This window comes from Rhizomucor pusillus (genome assembly GCF_041956525.1).
Source record: "Rhizomucor pusillus strain CBS 183.67 unplaced genomic scaffold VTP01scaffold_17, whole genome shotgun sequence".
Taxonomy (NCBI): Eukaryota; Fungi; Mucoromycota; class Mucoromycetes; order Mucorales; family Lichtheimiaceae; genus Rhizomucor; species Rhizomucor pusillus.
This window is the reverse complement of record NW_027192159.1, coordinates 266,421-282,813: the sequence shown is the minus strand read 5'-3', so window position 1 is coordinate 282,813 and position 16,393 is coordinate 266,421. Positions and strand designations below refer to the sequence as shown.

Below are 16,393 nucleotides of genomic sequence, written 5' to 3'. Positions count from 1 at the left end.
GCATCTTTGCTACAGTCGATCCAATAAAGGCCGCATAGAGAGGGGTGCAACGTATCTGAAACTCCAAAAGTTGGCCCAGTCCCTATGGAACCATTTAAAGATTTTCCTTTTCGGTGGTCTCGGTCGATATTTCTCTCATCGGCACACCGTTCCGAATCGATGCAAGCATCCTGAAATACGAGGACCCTGAGTGAGTAATGAGAAAAGCTGTCCCAAGGGACACAGTTCAGGCCTGTGTCATTCTTGTATCATTCATGAGAGAACTGGTGGGACCCAGCTAGTTGCACGGCACGGAAATGAACTCGTGTACCTACTCCCCTACCTGGTACGTCTTTTCCTGGATGTGTTGTTTGTTTTTGTACTCGTGTTATCCGCCGGGTCGTCTCACCGGGTGTTGGGAATTAAGGGGGGCGGGCATGTATGTGTATAGAAGCTTGGTAGCATGTGTGGTACGTCTTTCTATTGCAGCCCTTCTTCGTAACCTAATGTGGTCCGCGCACCGAATTACGTGGTACATAATACACAAGTGTTTCACAGCGCAAAGTTGGGATACGAATGAGGGGGCAAAGAAAGAAAAAGAAAAAAGCTTATTTTTGTTTCTTTCAGGAGATGCCGGATGCGGCTCCGGAAAGGGGGTTTGTGAAGGGGGGGAGCATCCCTTTTGTATACATACATGTTTTTCTTTCTCTTATCTCTCTTTATTTCATTTGCGCGTGCGCGCTTTTTTGGGTACATACAGGTTCTTACCACCTGCCAGGGCAAGCGAGTGGTTTCCATTCTCGTCCAATGATGCGCTCGCATGCAAAGGATACAAGTAACCTTAAAATTGGATGTTCGGAACAATGCACTCTTTTGGTTTATTATGCTTCTAAAGTCAAATACTGGCGCAAAAAGAAAGAAGAAACAGAAATAAACAAAAGAAACGGACAAATATACAATGTGAGAGAAAGGGCACAAAAGAAAGGGCGAGATAAAACAAAGAGAAAAAAAGAAGGTTGCATATAGGAACATATAAGTTAGCATAAATATACGGGCGGATTAGGAAAGATGTGTGAACATAAGTGAGGCTGCTTGTACATGGGCTAGGGTGATGCATCCATACAATTAAAAAGAGGAAATGATGTGGAGAGTGTGAGTGCAAAGAAGAAAAGAAAAGCAGATGATGATTTTGCGTGTGTCCGGGCAGAAGAAATGAGGAGGTAAGGATAGAGCAATAATAATAATAACAATAAAGGGAATGGAGCGAATGAGGGTATACTTTTTTTGTTGCGTTTTTGCAATGTTGATATGTTAATGTGTGTGTGTGCGCGGTGGATGGTGCGTTAATTACAGGTTTCGGTAACGTCGTTTTCCGGCGAACTTCATTGCCTGGATCTCGGGGCTCGTGCGACAGGACTCTTCCATGCGAAGATGGCGCTTCAAGGCATCGGTGCGAGCAAATGCCTTTTTACAGCACAGGCAAGCGTAGGGCTTTGCGCCTGTGTGAACGCGGATATGCCGTTGCAAGTCATGTTTGCGTGCGAATGCTCTGCTGCATAGGTAGCAAGAGTATGGCCGTGCATCAGCAGCGAGCGAGACGGCTGTGGGTACCGTGGTCTTTGATTGCTGAGTAGGTTGAGGTGCAACTGCTAGAGACGAGACCGGTACGCAAACAGGTGCCGTGTTGTAGTAAGGATAGCTGTGTTGTGTGGTGCAACCGCACGATGAGTCGGAGCATGGTGAGATCAAGAGATCGCTGCTGCTCTGAGGTTGATCGGCATAATAATAAGGTGGCGAAACTGGAGAAGGGTAATAATCCATACCAAATGCTGTCGGTGAACGCTGGCTGCTGTTATCCGAGGAGGCATACGGGGACGACATGACCGAGTACGGTGAGGTGACCATCGGTGGTGTCGTTGCAGCTGACGAGTCGACCGGTGATCCTACGTATTGCAAATCAAGATACAAGGGCGACGCCGCTTGGGGAGAAGAGGAGGAGTTCGACCACCAGGATAGATCTTCTGTTTTCAGGGGCTGGTAATAGGCCTCAGGACTGTATACTTCGCAGTCGAGGTTAAGCGGTTGTCCTGACAACAAGCTTTGAGTGCCGTATTCGCAGTCTGTGGACCAGTAGGTAGTAGGAGCTGTCGTAGCACAGTAGTCTGTTTCGATTGCTGCTGGCTGCTCAAAATGTGTGTATTGCTCTTGATATTGCATCATTCCGATATGCGTTTTGTTTTTGGTGCAGTAAATAGCAAAACAGGAATCGATTTTCTTTCGTTAAGCAAGGCAAAGAGGAAAAAGAGAAAAGTAAGAGGAGACGTTGGTCTGTTTCCAAGAGAAGGGAGAGAGAGCGCGAGGAGTGCTAGGGTTTTTATATAAGAAGCAATGAAAGACGATGATCGACTTACAAGGCACCCCTTGATAGACAGATTGTGCTTCGCATGCAGGTGCATCACGCACGCACGCACACACACACACACACGGAACAACACACTTATGGCTGCCTCCGCGTAACCCCGATGGTGTCCCCCCTTTTTTGACAGCTTAACCATATTTTCGGAAATAGCAAGAGAACATTTTTTGAGTCTGACAAGTTGCTTCGGGTATATGACGATCGGTACTACCGGGATGATCCTATTTGGCAAGCAATGTGAGGCACACACGCACACGGGCTCGCCAGCGTTGGCCCGTGTAGTCTATTTTGCCCTCCCCTGACAATCGGCACATCGATCATTGATTTCTCTTGGATCTCTTGACCTAACCCTGGAAGATCATGGAACCGTTGTTATTGACGGAAATTCGAGCTATTTAGGATGATGTCGCAAAGCAAAATATACACACATGCTGCAAGGGGGGCGGTAAATAAAGATTCTAGTTATAGGTGGCATATTCAGAGTAAGTTATTTTATCTAGCTTTCATGGGGAGCTTGGGGGGAGTTGTGGAGGTGCGTGGATGTTTGAGGGGATCTACTGCTGCTTGACTCCCTTTCTGTCGTCGACATCAGCCATCTACCGTTGACATTTGCTAATCTAAGCATCTGGTCTCTCCCTCGCTCGCGCGCGGCAAGGCGGATCATTGTAAATGCGGTGTGACAATGACCCCAAACACTGGGTGTTCACAATCACTGCGAATGTGTAGGGGCAATAAGAAAATAAACATGTACATCACACGAAATTCATGATCGACTCAATATTTTTATCGATGATCACTTGCACGCTCTTGTCATGTCCTTCTTTGGCTGTCTGTGGGGTCTTGCACGGAAGCATGCCGAAAGGGAAACAACCGGCCTCATGCGTCTCGTCGGTGTAACCACGCTTCCATCCGCGCGAACCATGCGTTGCAACGGTACTCCCATCAATAAGGAAGGCGGAAGAATTTTCTTGCTGGGGACCCCTTGTCCCCTCGCTCTCTCCCTTTGCAGACACACACACACACACTCACTCTCTCTCTCTCTCTCGCGCGCGCGCGCTTGCTCAATATCTTTGCGTATCACGATAATTAAGTCAAGTTGCAGATGCTCAGGCCCATTACTTTAGTCAAACCCTCCTCCTGCTGCACATCAATAAGCAATTGATCAGAATCCACCAGAACACGAGCAGTTGAAGGAACAGAATCTTTTTATTTTCAAATTTAGTACACGCTAATATTCGCTTTTGCATGCACGAAGCTAGATGCAGATCTTGTTTTACAGCATGTTGTAATGTGCTGTGAGGATCACAGACAGCAGGTGCTAAGCAACGTTATTTTTGGCTTCCTTTTTTTCTTCTGTCATCTTCAGCGTCCGTAAAACTGCTGCTGCTGCTGCTGATATTCCTGCTGCTGTTGTCGCAACGCTGCGCGCTCCCTGGCTAATGGATGATCTTCCGGCGTCAATAATTCGAATCCACACAGCAAATCTTCATTGACGCTCATGATTGCCCCTAAATTGTCGAATTCACCGCAATAACACGGAGCCGAGAATACTGTCACGAGTGTCTTGTCATTAAAGAACTCATATCCGTCTTCCACTACCATGTGCGCTCTGCAAACGAGGTCTAGATCAAACCGTGCCAAGAATTCGTTGACTACCTTCTTCCCAAAACAGTACGACACGCCTCGCTCGTTCTCTTCCCAGTCGATTGTCGTTTCCGAAGGATCCGACCACAGTAAATCGCTCAGCCAGCCATAGTCAGGCACGTCCGTCGGTCGCGTCAGGTTACGTATCTCGCCGAGAGACTGCAACGTCGGTGATAAGCCGCCGTGAACGCAAAAGATCTTGTTGGCAACAAGAGCGGCAATCGGTAACGTATTAAATACATCCACGAACGTTTTCCACAGCTTCGCACTGGCACGTCGTTTACATTCGTCAAAGAAACCATACACTTTGGTCACGTTGGCGCATTCGTGGTTGCCACGTAACAAGAAGAAATTCTCGGGGTATTTGATCTTGTAGCATAGGAGCAACAACATCGTTTCCAGGCTTTGCTTGCCGCGATCAACATAATCACCCAGAAATAGATAGTTGCTGCTCGGAGGAAAACCGCCCATTTCAAACAGTCGAATCAGATCCCTGTATTGACCGTGTGTGTCGCCTACAATTTTCACGGGGGGTGATAGCTCCAACAATGCCTAAAACGGTTGATATCAGCATACGCCATACTCTTATCTCCCTTTCTCTCTTCTTGCTCTTTCTTCCTCGAAACCATCCATTTTCAATCCCTCCTAACTCCATCGCCGCCATCTTGGTTATTCTTAGTCATTATCATTTCTCTTCCTCCTACGCACTCCTCCTTCCCCTTTTTCCCTCAATACTTGCAGGTTGGCTGAGAAATATATCCATCGATGTCAGACATATTGAAACCACTTCGTGTGCTTTTAAGCATAATTGCCGGGGTATCCGTTTCGAGTAGCCTACTTCAAGCAGCCGCCGGATGTAATCATCGACCTGCGCAGGAGTGCAGTGCTGTACTTTGCCGTTCATGCTGCCGACTGTGAACTGATTGATTGATCCCATCGTAAGCTGCTCGTCTTCAGCTTGAACAGGCTGTAATCCTTCTGCTTGCCAGTGCGGATGGCGATAGTCTGGATTCTATAATTATCACTGTGTCATCATCATGCTAAGTTCCTGCAAAGTATCACAACAAGCAAACATACTTTGTACTCTCGCGCCTCGGCCTCGTAGTCATAGACGGGTATTTGGGAGGAAGGGTACTCAGGGTTCAATCGCGAGAGATTCGACGAGTTGTTGTTGTTGTTGTTGTCAGAGTACACAGATCTTGAATTGAGGATCGAGTTGACCGAGTGAGCGGTGTTTGTGCTTTGGTCGTTGGTTTCTGGATACACTGCAGGAGGAAGTGGTTGATTTTTCCGCTTCAAACCACGCTGCTTCTGTTTCTTGGATACGTTGTTGCCCATCGAATAGAAAGAGGAAAGAGAAAAAAGAAAAGAAAGAATGAAAAGTAAAAGCAAAAGGGAAAAACAGCCTATCTCGACTAGGAAAGATCACGAGGATATTGGTGGGCCAGAGCGTTCTCTGACTCTTTCTCTGCTGCTCTCTCTGACTCTGTGACTGTAACACTGCTTACAGCCTTAAATAGATGTGCTACCAATTCACAATCACCTTATCGCCGTAAAGGTATAGCGACTTTTGTTGTTTTGCATATCGCACTCTTTTTTCCCATGCAAAGTTAGAGTGTGTTCTCTCCTTGTCCTAACTAAATGACCATACCTTACTGTACTTCATTCCTCATCCTTGACAAGCCCTTTGTTTTTTGTGAATAAAAATAGGAAACGTAGGTAATGATGTAAGACAGCAATAATAGTATTTACACAATGAACAGCCGATCCGAAGGCAAAGAGCAGATATTTGTAATGACATAGTACCTGTGTTACCGAGCCAATTTAGCCATAAATTGTTGGTAAAGTTGTTATAAAAATGGCCCTTGTATGGAACCACATTGTCGATTCCGGGATCGCCTTTGTATACACATTGCCAAGACAATCGCGCTGCCGGCCAGTTTGGTCGCATTACCATTTGAGGAGATCGCGGTATGGTTAGACTGTATCCATTGTGATCGTCCTCTCTGTAAAAGGTTTGCCGCTAAAAATTTATTTCCTATTTTCTGGTTCATTGTCATCCTCTTTCTTCCTTTCCAATTTCAGAATCTTCAATACCCATTTGATAGTATTTTATTGGTTGCTACGCTAGATCGTTGCAGATTTACCGCGGCTTTTGCGATTAACAGAACCAAGTGGAACTTTGATATAGCTTCAGGAGTTTTTGCCGTACTGTCTTGCGTTGACAGATTCTATTACAGCAAATATCATGTATTCCAACCTATCTTGGCGAGTTCAGCGGGACTCCATAAGCCCAGACTGACGATTCAAATATCAGCGGAATTTCTGAAGATCTGTTAAGTTTCTGTTAGTCATTGCTTATTGATGGTGTTTCCGAACCTGTTATTATTGCCACCTAGACTTTTTCAGATTGATAGTGGTCAGCCCGAAGTGAAAGTCATCCAGGCTCGGTTGCTGCAAAGAATTATCGACTGGAGAATCAAGCTGACATTTGATAAATTCTACGCGCCTGCTTTGAAAATTTTAAGCTAACGTTTATTGGAAACCTGAAAGAGAAAGATCCAAATCCCCAGCTACATACCATCTGTGAATCGTGAAACCCTTAGACAGACGTAAGCAATTAAGTAAAAGAACTCAGGGAAAACGGAGAAGGAGGTACTTGGTAAGGTTCTCCGAGAAGGAAGAAATGAATGCTGGTATCCAAATTTATGAGATGCTGCTCCAACTTTGAAGATACTTTTGACACTTTGACATCCATTGCCTTACTACATTCAATTACGGCAACAGTTTCGTCATTGCAAGCTGAAGGAGTAATAGACTATCTATACTATATCGTCCCCTGCGCTCAAAAAGAAGACTAGCCACCATATCAAATGACAAAATGCTGGTAAATTGCACCGGATTTAAGTGCATCGACAGTTGAATGCATGTGGGTCATTAAAATCCATTGCAAAACTGGACCTTGATTACTTGATAAACAAACCAAAACAATGGACAAATGCTTTATATAATGCTTCATTCTGTATCAATATCGACAACGAGGTATCAGGTGCCTGTACCTTAAATCATTCATTCCAAGAAAAGAAAAATGTCCAACATGCTCGAATATCCCTTCCTGTTTGCTATATCGACAGTTTGAATGAAGCAGCGCGCATAAAATTCTGGCTTATCCGCCGTAGCGAGCTGTAGGTTTTCTGCTTTTGGTTTGCCCGAAAGGAGAAGAGAACGGTGACATGTCGATACTCACTCCATTTATGCAAGCTATTGAAATGCCGAGGCCAGTTGACATGCTGAAGATATGTCTGTACTATTTTCTTTTCCAATGAGCCGATCAAATTGACTACACAACGGCGCTGCCACCAGGCAGCAACAAAATTGTGAACGAATAGATCAAGGTTATCAAAGAGACAAAGGAAGTATATCTGGAGTATGAAAAATATCATTCACAGAAGCTGGATCTTCCACTGTTATTTCTAGCAGCTGGCTACATGTGAAGAGACGCTGTAAAGGTCGCCTACTGGAGACGAAAGCACCGGTTTTCCTGAGATTCTCTTGCATATCTAAATAGCTTCATTCTGTCCACGTGGCAGAAATAGTAGGCTGAAAAAAAAATGGTATCCATAATAACAGCAGGATGAAGAGTATCCGTAACAACCATCATATCTATAGCAACTGTAAATGGTATCCATGACACCAATACCTTATCTTTTAACCAGCTTTTCTCGCTCTCTTTTCGCTTACTGTCCTTAGTGCAAAATTGCAGGTCTAGTCCGAGATTATAATAGAATCGCTCGAACTTCATAAATCGTAAGTCGACAGCAGATGGAGAATGACGAATGAACCTTATGGAGGCGCTAATATGTGGAACTAACAAAACGATGAATAGTACAAATTCTCCAAATTCTCCAAATAGTCTCGACATGGAAAACAGGCTTTCCATCTCCCTTTCAGAAAGAATGCCTAGAGGATCGGCCATGTTTATATGATTTTAGGTGCATTTGGTGGATAAGGCGTAATCATGTTAAACCCTTATTATTTAACAGATGTATATGTTATGATATAATAAGGTAGCTATCACGAAAATGCACACCTATCATTAATAGTTGACCCTATCACGTAACCATAAACCTATCATGAGATGACTTTGCCGTTTCCTGCTTGAGCTTGGTACACTAGAATGATATTGTTCTTTTTATCCATGATGGATTTGGTAGACAAACCTCTATCATTGTGTACCTGGCCAATCCTCCTAGGGAGGGAAGCCAACATGAAGTGCTTGTAGAGGCAAAAGAATAGTTGCTCTTCTGCCGGTGTAGAATGATATCGTGCATAGTTTAAGGTCCAACGCTATCACGTGACCAAAGGTTGTCACCACCGCTACGAAGCAGTTTGTACTTTTACATATTATCTATAGCTCAAAATATGTAATATTATGGAATGGTTTATAGACATTGTATTTGGCTTGTAACAGTTGTCATTTATTGCCGTTATCAAGGGTTTTTTCGAAAAAATTTGTTTACATGCTATATTTAATTTTTAATTTCTGAAAACAAGCAATAGGCCTTCTTGGCTCAGTTGGTTAGAGCGTCAGTCTCATAATCTGAAGGTCGGCGGTTCGAACCCGCCAGAGGGCATTAAACGGCTCGGATAATGAGTTCGGTTCCTTTTTATTTTTGCTCATTTACACTTTTCCTTTTGAAACGTACTCATACATTTGTCGTAACGCTACCTGTTTTGCGTTACAAGCCCACACAGAAAAGGGAACCACGATGATAGAAGGTAGTTAACTGTCGGTTTATTCTTTTTGTTTTCTGGGATATTTATACTGTTACGTCTATTCGGTTTTATGACAATAAAGGGATGGATAGAATGATATAAGTGTATAAGCCGAAGTTTGTGCAATCGAGATGATGTTTATGAAAAGAGAACAAGAACTTTTCAACCGGCGAAGTATCAAAAAAGGCAACGAACAGAGTCCGTGCACGACACATTATTGCATATATTACAGACTTTCCTTTATTATTGTATATCCGTAGAAATCGACAGGCAGCAGAAGTATCATTATAGACAAAAGAATAAATCGACACTTAACTACCTCATATCTTTGTGGTTTTCCTGGTTCCCTTTCCTGTGTGGGGCTCGTAGCGCAAAAACAAGAAGTATTTAAGACGTTAAGGATCCTTATCTTTTTTTAACAAAGTGAATATGTTGCTATGGTGCACAAGTCTATAATCCACATTTTTCGATTTCTGCTTCAAAATAATTCCATATTTCTAAACTGCAATAACATATGAGGTAATAGGTATCTTCATTATTGTTGGCAGTCAATCTGCGGTGAACTTGTTCACTTACTCCTCCACAGCCCAAACATCCATTCCTTTGCTGAATGAGATTCTTTGTAACTCGTTTAACGATTCAATTCTGTCAAAAAGCTTGAAATTAGAGATTATCGGGGGGTTGACCGTTTTTACAGGTACTTTTCTCTGTTCCGTGAAAGAGATGATCATTTAAATCCTTCTTCCTTTACTATTTCTGTCGTCGCAAGCGTATCCTTCTCTTACTTTTTCTTTATGGTGCAGATTCTCCATAGTACAAAGAGAAAAAGAATTGCGTTTCACCACCATCTGCAGTCAGCCACGCTTCTTATTTCTGAACATTCGCTTTAGGGACCTTCTTCTGTATCAACTAGCTTTTCTTTGTCGATAATTCCAGGTCCATGAAAGCTTTCAATAATATACGACTTAGAGATCTCTGATTTCATTTGACAGTATGAAATTCTGTAGTAGAAAATTTCAAACTAGTAGTGGATCAATCCCTTCTCTCGTTACTTTCAAAGGGTACGGTTGGCAATTGCGCATCTTTGGCATTGTATGCATGATAATATTCTAAATACACCAAGTTCTCTCGATTGTTGCTTGAGAGCAACATGATTGGAAGATATATTGCTCCATGCTGTGCAATGGCTGGAGTCGCTCCTTCTCCCTCGCCTGATTGCTCAATGGAGGTAATTAAAATTTTCATGGAAAGAAGCAGTTTGTACCTGGAAATCAAACAGCCAGGTACGCATATAATGATCCTCTTAGTAAATAATATATTAACAGTAGCTGCTAGTACTTTGCAATACATATGAGCATGCAAAGATGTACACAGGAACGCATTTATGCACTTGGCTACTACAGCTCGAATGTTCCCATTACCTCCTCTAAAAATTGAACTCGACAATGGCACAGATTCCGGCTTTATAGGATGTTGGTATCCTCTCTAAATGTTATGATATGATCAGTCAATAAAAAAGCTTGACTACCTCTAAATCAGGTATAGATAACAGACTCTAAAATCCTATCAACGGAACTTCAACCGGCGATAGTCTTGACGGAAGCGGAGAAGATACGATCATTCGAGTCCATTCAAGGTGCATCAGAGCGTGAGAATCCAGAACCAAAAGAAGAGTATCCAAGGATCTTTAGCGGTTACTTTACACGATGCTGCTGCTACGCTTCAGGCCGATGCCTCGGACCCCGTTTCGGCGCATAGCGACCAGCAACAATTTGTATCGGAGCGGTCGTTTCCCCACAGCCCTTGGCAACTTTGCTGTCCATAGGTTGTACACGACAATGACACCAGTCGATCGACCCATTAGAGTCCTAACCGGTATGGATTCTTTATGAAAGCTATTAGCATCATACGTCCTCACATTGAGATTCTTTCCAGTCGGCACCGGTGCCGTAGGCGCAATTTACTCCTGGCGTCTGTCAAAGACCTGCAATATCACCACTGTATGCCGTTCAAATTACGAACAGGTCAAGAAGGAAGGGTTTGATATTGACTCCAAGAAATTTGGCAGAGAAATATTTGTGCCTGATCAAGGCAAGTTTAAGAAATGGATGTCTGTGACCATCGACTTTTTGTCTGATACCGTGGACTATACGCTGCAGTGGTCAACTCCGTTCCCAACGAGCCGTTCGACTATGTGGTTTGCACATTGAAAGCCTTGCCAGATATATACAATGTTGCCGATATAATTGAGCCTGCCGTAACTAAAGGAAAGACTTCAGTTGTGCTTATTCAGAATGGTCTGGGTATGTAAGAAAAAAAGACAAGAAAGGACGCTGTATGCCATAGCTTACCAAACCGGTTTGGTTTTAGGCGTTGAGGAACCCATTGTTGAAAGATTCCCGGATAATCCCATAGTCTCTATCGTTGCTTACATTGGCACCTCGCAGTTAGCACCTGGAAGGATCAAAATGGTTGGCGATGAGTCACTTGTTGTGGGAAACTATCTTCCATCTCCGGTCAACGCCAACAAACAGATCGACGAGTTTGTCGAGCTTTTGCGTAAAGGAGGTTGCACCGTTCAGCGTGTAGATGATGTTGAACGCGTTCGCTGGCAAAAGCTGTTTTGGAACGGCACATTCTCGCCCGTATGTGCAATCTCCCGTATGAATACTACAGAGATTTTAGCAAGCGAACAGGCCATGACAACCGTCAAGAAACTTATGTCCGAAGTTATCCAAGCGGCCAATGCTATGGGCTACGAATACAATATTGAGGAACAGATGGCCGCCATGATAGAGAGAACTCGAGCAACAGCAATGGACTACAAGGTAAGTAGAGAACCGAGACAGGAAATTGGGTCATCTTGCTCACTCTGATCTATTACTTAGCCATCCATGTAAGAACCCGCTTGTAATAAGGAAACGGAAAATAACATAAGCTGACAAAAATAACGTAGGCTCCTAGATCTTGAACGCGGTCAACCCATGGAAGTGGATGTCATTTTGGGCACTCCACTTAGACGTGCAAAGGCAAAGGGATTGAATGTACCCAGTCTGGAAGTCATCCACGATCTCTGCAGTGCTATCAATGCCCACACACTGAATAAGAAGAAATAATATAGATGGTTGAGGAAAGCAGGGGAACAATCATTATTATAGTATAAACCTAGAAAAGAAATGTCGCAAACTTCATACATGAAAAAAGAAAAGTAGAAAATTATATCCCGTATCTACAATTTATATTGCTGCCTATTATACACTGTAGGCATCTTTGCGTGCTACACGCTCCAGCCTAAATATATACTGGTAGCAGTCGTTTTCAGGATCGGTCATGACTCCAAAAACGAATGGTAAGGGTGATTTATATGTTGAGTGATGAGTGAGACATTTGATATCTGTGCCGCGGATGATTTGTTCTCGTTGGCCCTAACAAAAACCATAATTAAGTCTTTGCCATGCATGCAAATTAATTCTGGCTCTATACCGTTTGGATATTCCGGACTTCTATAAAGGTGGGCTCAAAGGCAAGGACGTAGGGGTATATGAAAGCAAAAGCTTCAGGAGAGCCTTCCCACTCGATACGAAAATCTGAACGTGCAAGGTTGCCTTGGCCATCTATAAAAAAGGCAAATTCTGCGAAAATTCATCGAGTTAATTCGGGACAAAGAAAGCAGTATTCTTCTCGTTCGTTTTACCATCATAGCACAGTAGATGTTCTCCTTGCGGTGTGCGGAACAATGCAATGTGCTTTTGCTGGTTCTTGATGTTCATGGCTTCCTTCTCTCTGTTGGTGATGAAGTTGAGGCGTGGATCTTCAATGTTCAAGAGACCTAATGGTTATAAAACGTCAGATATGAAAAGCAGCAAAAGGAAAAATTGTGTCATCACTTGCGTCTTGAACTTGTATTGATCCTGGTATCCTTCATATCCACCATTTCGACTCCTCTTGCGGTGGTCAGGAACATCTTGGTATGGGTCAACTCAATGTCCCATACTTCACTTGGTACTGAGCATTGCTTAAACCGTTTGAGAGGCAAATCGAGAGGTGCAGGGATATCAGCTCCTTGTTCTCCACGATGCCGCTTGTTATACTCTTCCAGTCCTGTAGCTTCAAATACGTTGATAGTTGTCTTCAGGGCAGTTATCCTTGGTACACAGACAAGCGTTCGACCGATGCACGGGGCAACGTGGAATAAGGGTACCTTGGTAAGCACCTTGCGGTGTTGCGGGCGGTCGCGAGGGTTACCATTAACTACATGCAGGGGATATTCCCAGAGTACTCTATCTGTGAGCACGAGGAGCTTCTGAGCATGCTCCAATGCCTGGGCTTGTGTGACGCGCTCGATGGCCAGCACTCGACGCGGTCTGCTCGAAACTCTGGTATGTCCAACATAAATGCCGTGGTCTGTTGATAATATATATTGCCTTCCATTATCTACACGAAAAGAAAAAGATATATTTAAGATCATGCCGACCATTATTTGTCTGGCCTGAACACTTACTGAATGTTGACATGTGGTTTATTTTGCAGTCGATGTAAAACTCCTGGCGACTTATAGCAGGAGAAGTATAAAAGATGGAAAATCTTCTGGTCCTCTCCTCTTGGAGATCACGCACTGTCTCGAACCAAGGTCTACGAGTTGCAAGGGATGGTGTGTATAGTGTAAAGTACTCGCCGTGTTTTCGTCCAAGATGACGAAAGACGATGGGGATGCCGTTCTTCGAGGATGCGTTCGCAGCAGTAGAAGCTGCAGCTGCTGCAGCTGCAGGCGCAGATGTAAATGTTGTGCTGTCCATGGAGGTTCGCAACGGCATGTGTGCTCCTGTGCTTGCCGCGTGACCGCCAGGTATGTAAGGCAGTATGGAATTGGCTCTTCGCGTGCGACCTGGCTCCGTCTCGGAAAGTACCAGTAAATCTATCGGTATAGGCTGGTAACAAATTATTATTACCTTGCAGCAGCTTCCAAATACAAAGTCACTTACTGCTCGCTGGACTGTATAGTATTTATCAGCATTTTCGACTCTTACTTCAGTTACAATCAAGAAGTGATCAAATAATATCATTTCGTAGCCTGCTGACTCGAGACTAGATGATTTGCGCAGTGTGTCCTGCAGTTTAATCTCGCGTTCCTGATCCAGCAGACGAAGATCCTATCACATAAAACTGTTAACAGTGCGCTTAAACGAATGGTTGAAAACTACGTACCACGGCGTCCCTGCTGTCTCTAAACATTAGATTCTGATGTATGCATCGCAGATCAAACCTGTTTTTACGCCTGCCGGTCTCTGCATTCATTCTGTTCATGAGGTCCGTTATCCTCTCAATAAATAGTGGAATTGCTGTTGTGTCTGGATTATCTTCTGGCGTATGTTTAAGAACCTTTTCAAGAAGCAGACTATATTGACCGGTTCGCGTTATTGGTCGTGATAAATATCCATTGATTGGCATACGCAAAGAGGAAGGATGTGCTTCCGTTGTCTATAGAGTTCGCAAACAGTCATGTCAGAGACATACGTTAATGAAGCTTTTAAATCCGCGTTCCTTACTTTGACGAAATTTTCGAATGAAGGATTCACGCTTCGTTCACGTTCCATGGCGTATCGTGAATCCCATTGATTTGCGCTGTATTTGATAAGCGGTTCAAAACGATCGACGAACTGTAGCAATATATCCCCAATATGTGCTACAATTGGTTGTTTTTGCTGACGCTTATGTAGAGCTTCTGCGAGTTCGGCATGCGGGCCATGCACTTCCGTTATGTTTGCAAATGCGGCTCGGATAAATGCATCCCGTGTCCGTTCGTCAGGGATGATGCTGCTATTCTTGATGGGTATTATCCATCTCTGCATCCCGACTCAAAGTTAATCACATCAATAAAAAATGCGACATGCTGTTGCGTTCTTCTACCTCATGGATATATTCCATATCTCGTACAAAATAATCTTCGGTCTGGATAACTTCGAATATGGCTTCCTGACGTTTTCGTTCTTCCTTGGATACAGACTCAAGAACCTCGCCAGAGACTGTATCCATCCAAAGTCTTCGTGGCCGTATGTATTCATTTTCTGACGATCTAGTGGATGTTGGATAGATGGCGATTCCAGAATCTTCACTTTCCTGTCGCTCGCGCAGTTGCTATGTAACGCTTTGTAAACTTTGTCTCAAAAAGACCAGGTTTATCAAGTAATAAAACAATATACCTTCTGTTTCTTAGGGCAAGAAGGGCTGTAGCACGGAAATTGGGTCACAGCGCACAACGGAGTATAACATCGAGTGAATTCCGTAAATACACCGTTGGGAAATAGATCGATATCCTGCCGTCTCAGCGATGCAAAGGTAACGTAAGGATCATAATTCTGACGACTATGGCTGACATGCAACGATGATGAGCTATCGTGGTCGCTGGGACTGTCAGAGCCACTAACGGTTAACGTTCCAGATGATTGTGCATTGAGGCACAGGGCAGAAATGAACTGCTCGTGGAAACAATAGGATTCAGCGTCGCTATCTATCAGTCTTCTCTCGTAGACAACATCGTGGAAGAGTCGCTGGTATTCCAATGCTCGGCCGAGGCGCAGCGCCAGTCTTCTATCTTGGATGCGAGCAATATTCATGAGCTTGTCCTACCATCCAGCCTTCTTTTTCAGCCAAAAAGCTGCATGCATTAAGGATTTACAGACACGACGATACTTGCCACAATTTCTCGACCATTGCAAGGTCTAGGTTCGATTCCAGTTTCACTTGAATTTTGTGAGGCACATTGTTGCAACAGCTCCAATGCGACAACAGACAACAAAGCAGGGTATAATGCTTGCATTGAGCGACGTCTACGCGGTGCATCGGGACGTGCGCCGGTGTTGTCGATGCCGTTCACTACGATGGATGGTGGAGAGTTCCGGCCATGTTCGCTATCCCTGTATAAATGGCGCATACTCAGGGTCGAGTATGTGCTTCTGCTGTTGTTACTGATTGAGCGACGCAAGCTATTATTCAAGAAGCTGTCTAGCCGATGGTGAGAACGGTGATTGGCATCGGCTGCGGTTGACATGTGCACTGGAGAAGAAGGTGGCGCGGATTGCCGACCGAACCGTCGCTGAACGATATCTATCGTCATACAAGGAGGTGTTAAGTAAAATGATAAAAGAGTGGAAAAAGAGTGGTCGCATATGGTGCCTGCGCCTCCAAAGTTCAAGGTTAGGATCCTGCTTGTGTCACCTTTCCGTCTTTGGCCTTTCCACACTTGTGATGCTGAAAACGAATCCCACTTTCCCTTTCAGAATTCTACAATATGATAGCAGCTTCGGATAGGCTGAAACCCTTCTGTTCGACTCGGCAAGAAAAGTCTTATTGCTTTGCTTTTGCTGTCTACTCATTATTCATTGTTTCAACAGGCATCCTTTTTTTATACGCGTCCGGCGCCGCAGTTGCTTGGCAAACACAAGTTGCGTAGTCATTCTAGAAAGGATCACCAGTGCGCGTTGAGCAATTTTATCTCCTCGAGAGCAGGTGACACACCACTAGACCCAATTCGTACTTTCAGACAGATGCCTTGTGCGCCACCATCTCTACTGCTTGATA

The 16,393-nt window shown here is 44.1% G+C and overlaps 4 protein-coding genes and 1 non-coding gene across 5 annotated transcripts; 2 read left to right on the top strand and 3 right to left on the bottom strand.

The window, feature by feature from the left end:
• Positions 1-1,326: 1,326 nt before the first annotated feature.
• VTP01DRAFT_3565 (uncharacterized protein) lies at positions 1,327-2,199 on the bottom strand (the record flags this gene model as incomplete). Its single annotated transcript, XM_069382150.1, has 1 exon — positions 1,327-2,199. The coding sequence occupies one exon, from the start codon at positions 2,197-2,199 to the stop codon at positions 1,327-1,329; it is 873 nt and encodes a 290-aa protein (XP_069236307.1).
• A 1,558-nt stretch (positions 2,200-3,757) lies between these two features.
• Positions 3,758-5,377, bottom strand: VTP01DRAFT_3564 (uncharacterized protein; the record flags this gene model as incomplete). The annotated part of the gene is made up of 3 exons (XM_069382149.1): positions 3,758-4,591; positions 4,779-5,051; positions 5,117-5,377. The coding sequence occupies 3 exons, from the start codon at positions 5,375-5,377 to the stop codon at positions 3,758-3,760; spliced, it is 1,368 nt and encodes a 455-aa protein (XP_069236306.1).
• A 3,222-nt stretch (positions 5,378-8,599) lies between these two features.
• On the top strand, positions 8,600-8,673 carry VTP01DRAFT_t82. The gene has a single exon. It is a non-coding gene; the product is annotated as a tRNA-Met (tRNA).
• Positions 8,674-10,521: 1,848 nt separating this feature from the next.
• VTP01DRAFT_3563 (uncharacterized protein) lies at positions 10,522-11,931 on the top strand (the record flags this gene model as incomplete). Its single annotated transcript, XM_069382148.1, has 6 exons — positions 10,522-10,690; positions 10,751-10,906; positions 10,975-11,118; positions 11,186-11,643; positions 11,704-11,711; positions 11,772-11,931. The coding sequence occupies 6 exons, from the start codon at positions 10,522-10,524 to the stop codon at positions 11,929-11,931; spliced, it is 1,095 nt and encodes a 364-aa protein (XP_069236305.1).
• A 135-nt stretch (positions 11,932-12,066) lies between these two features.
• On the bottom strand, positions 12,067-15,929 carry VTP01DRAFT_3562 (uncharacterized protein; the record flags this gene model as incomplete). Its single annotated transcript, XM_069382147.1, has 11 exons — positions 12,067-12,240; positions 12,299-12,447; positions 12,510-12,644; positions 12,707-13,249; positions 13,317-13,743; positions 13,798-13,965; positions 14,021-14,293; positions 14,362-14,658; positions 14,723-14,950; positions 15,016-15,438; positions 15,510-15,929. The coding sequence occupies 11 exons, from the start codon at positions 15,927-15,929 to the stop codon at positions 12,067-12,069; spliced, it is 3,237 nt and encodes a 1,078-aa protein (XP_069236304.1).
• Between the last annotated feature and the right edge of the window lie 464 nt (positions 15,930-16,393).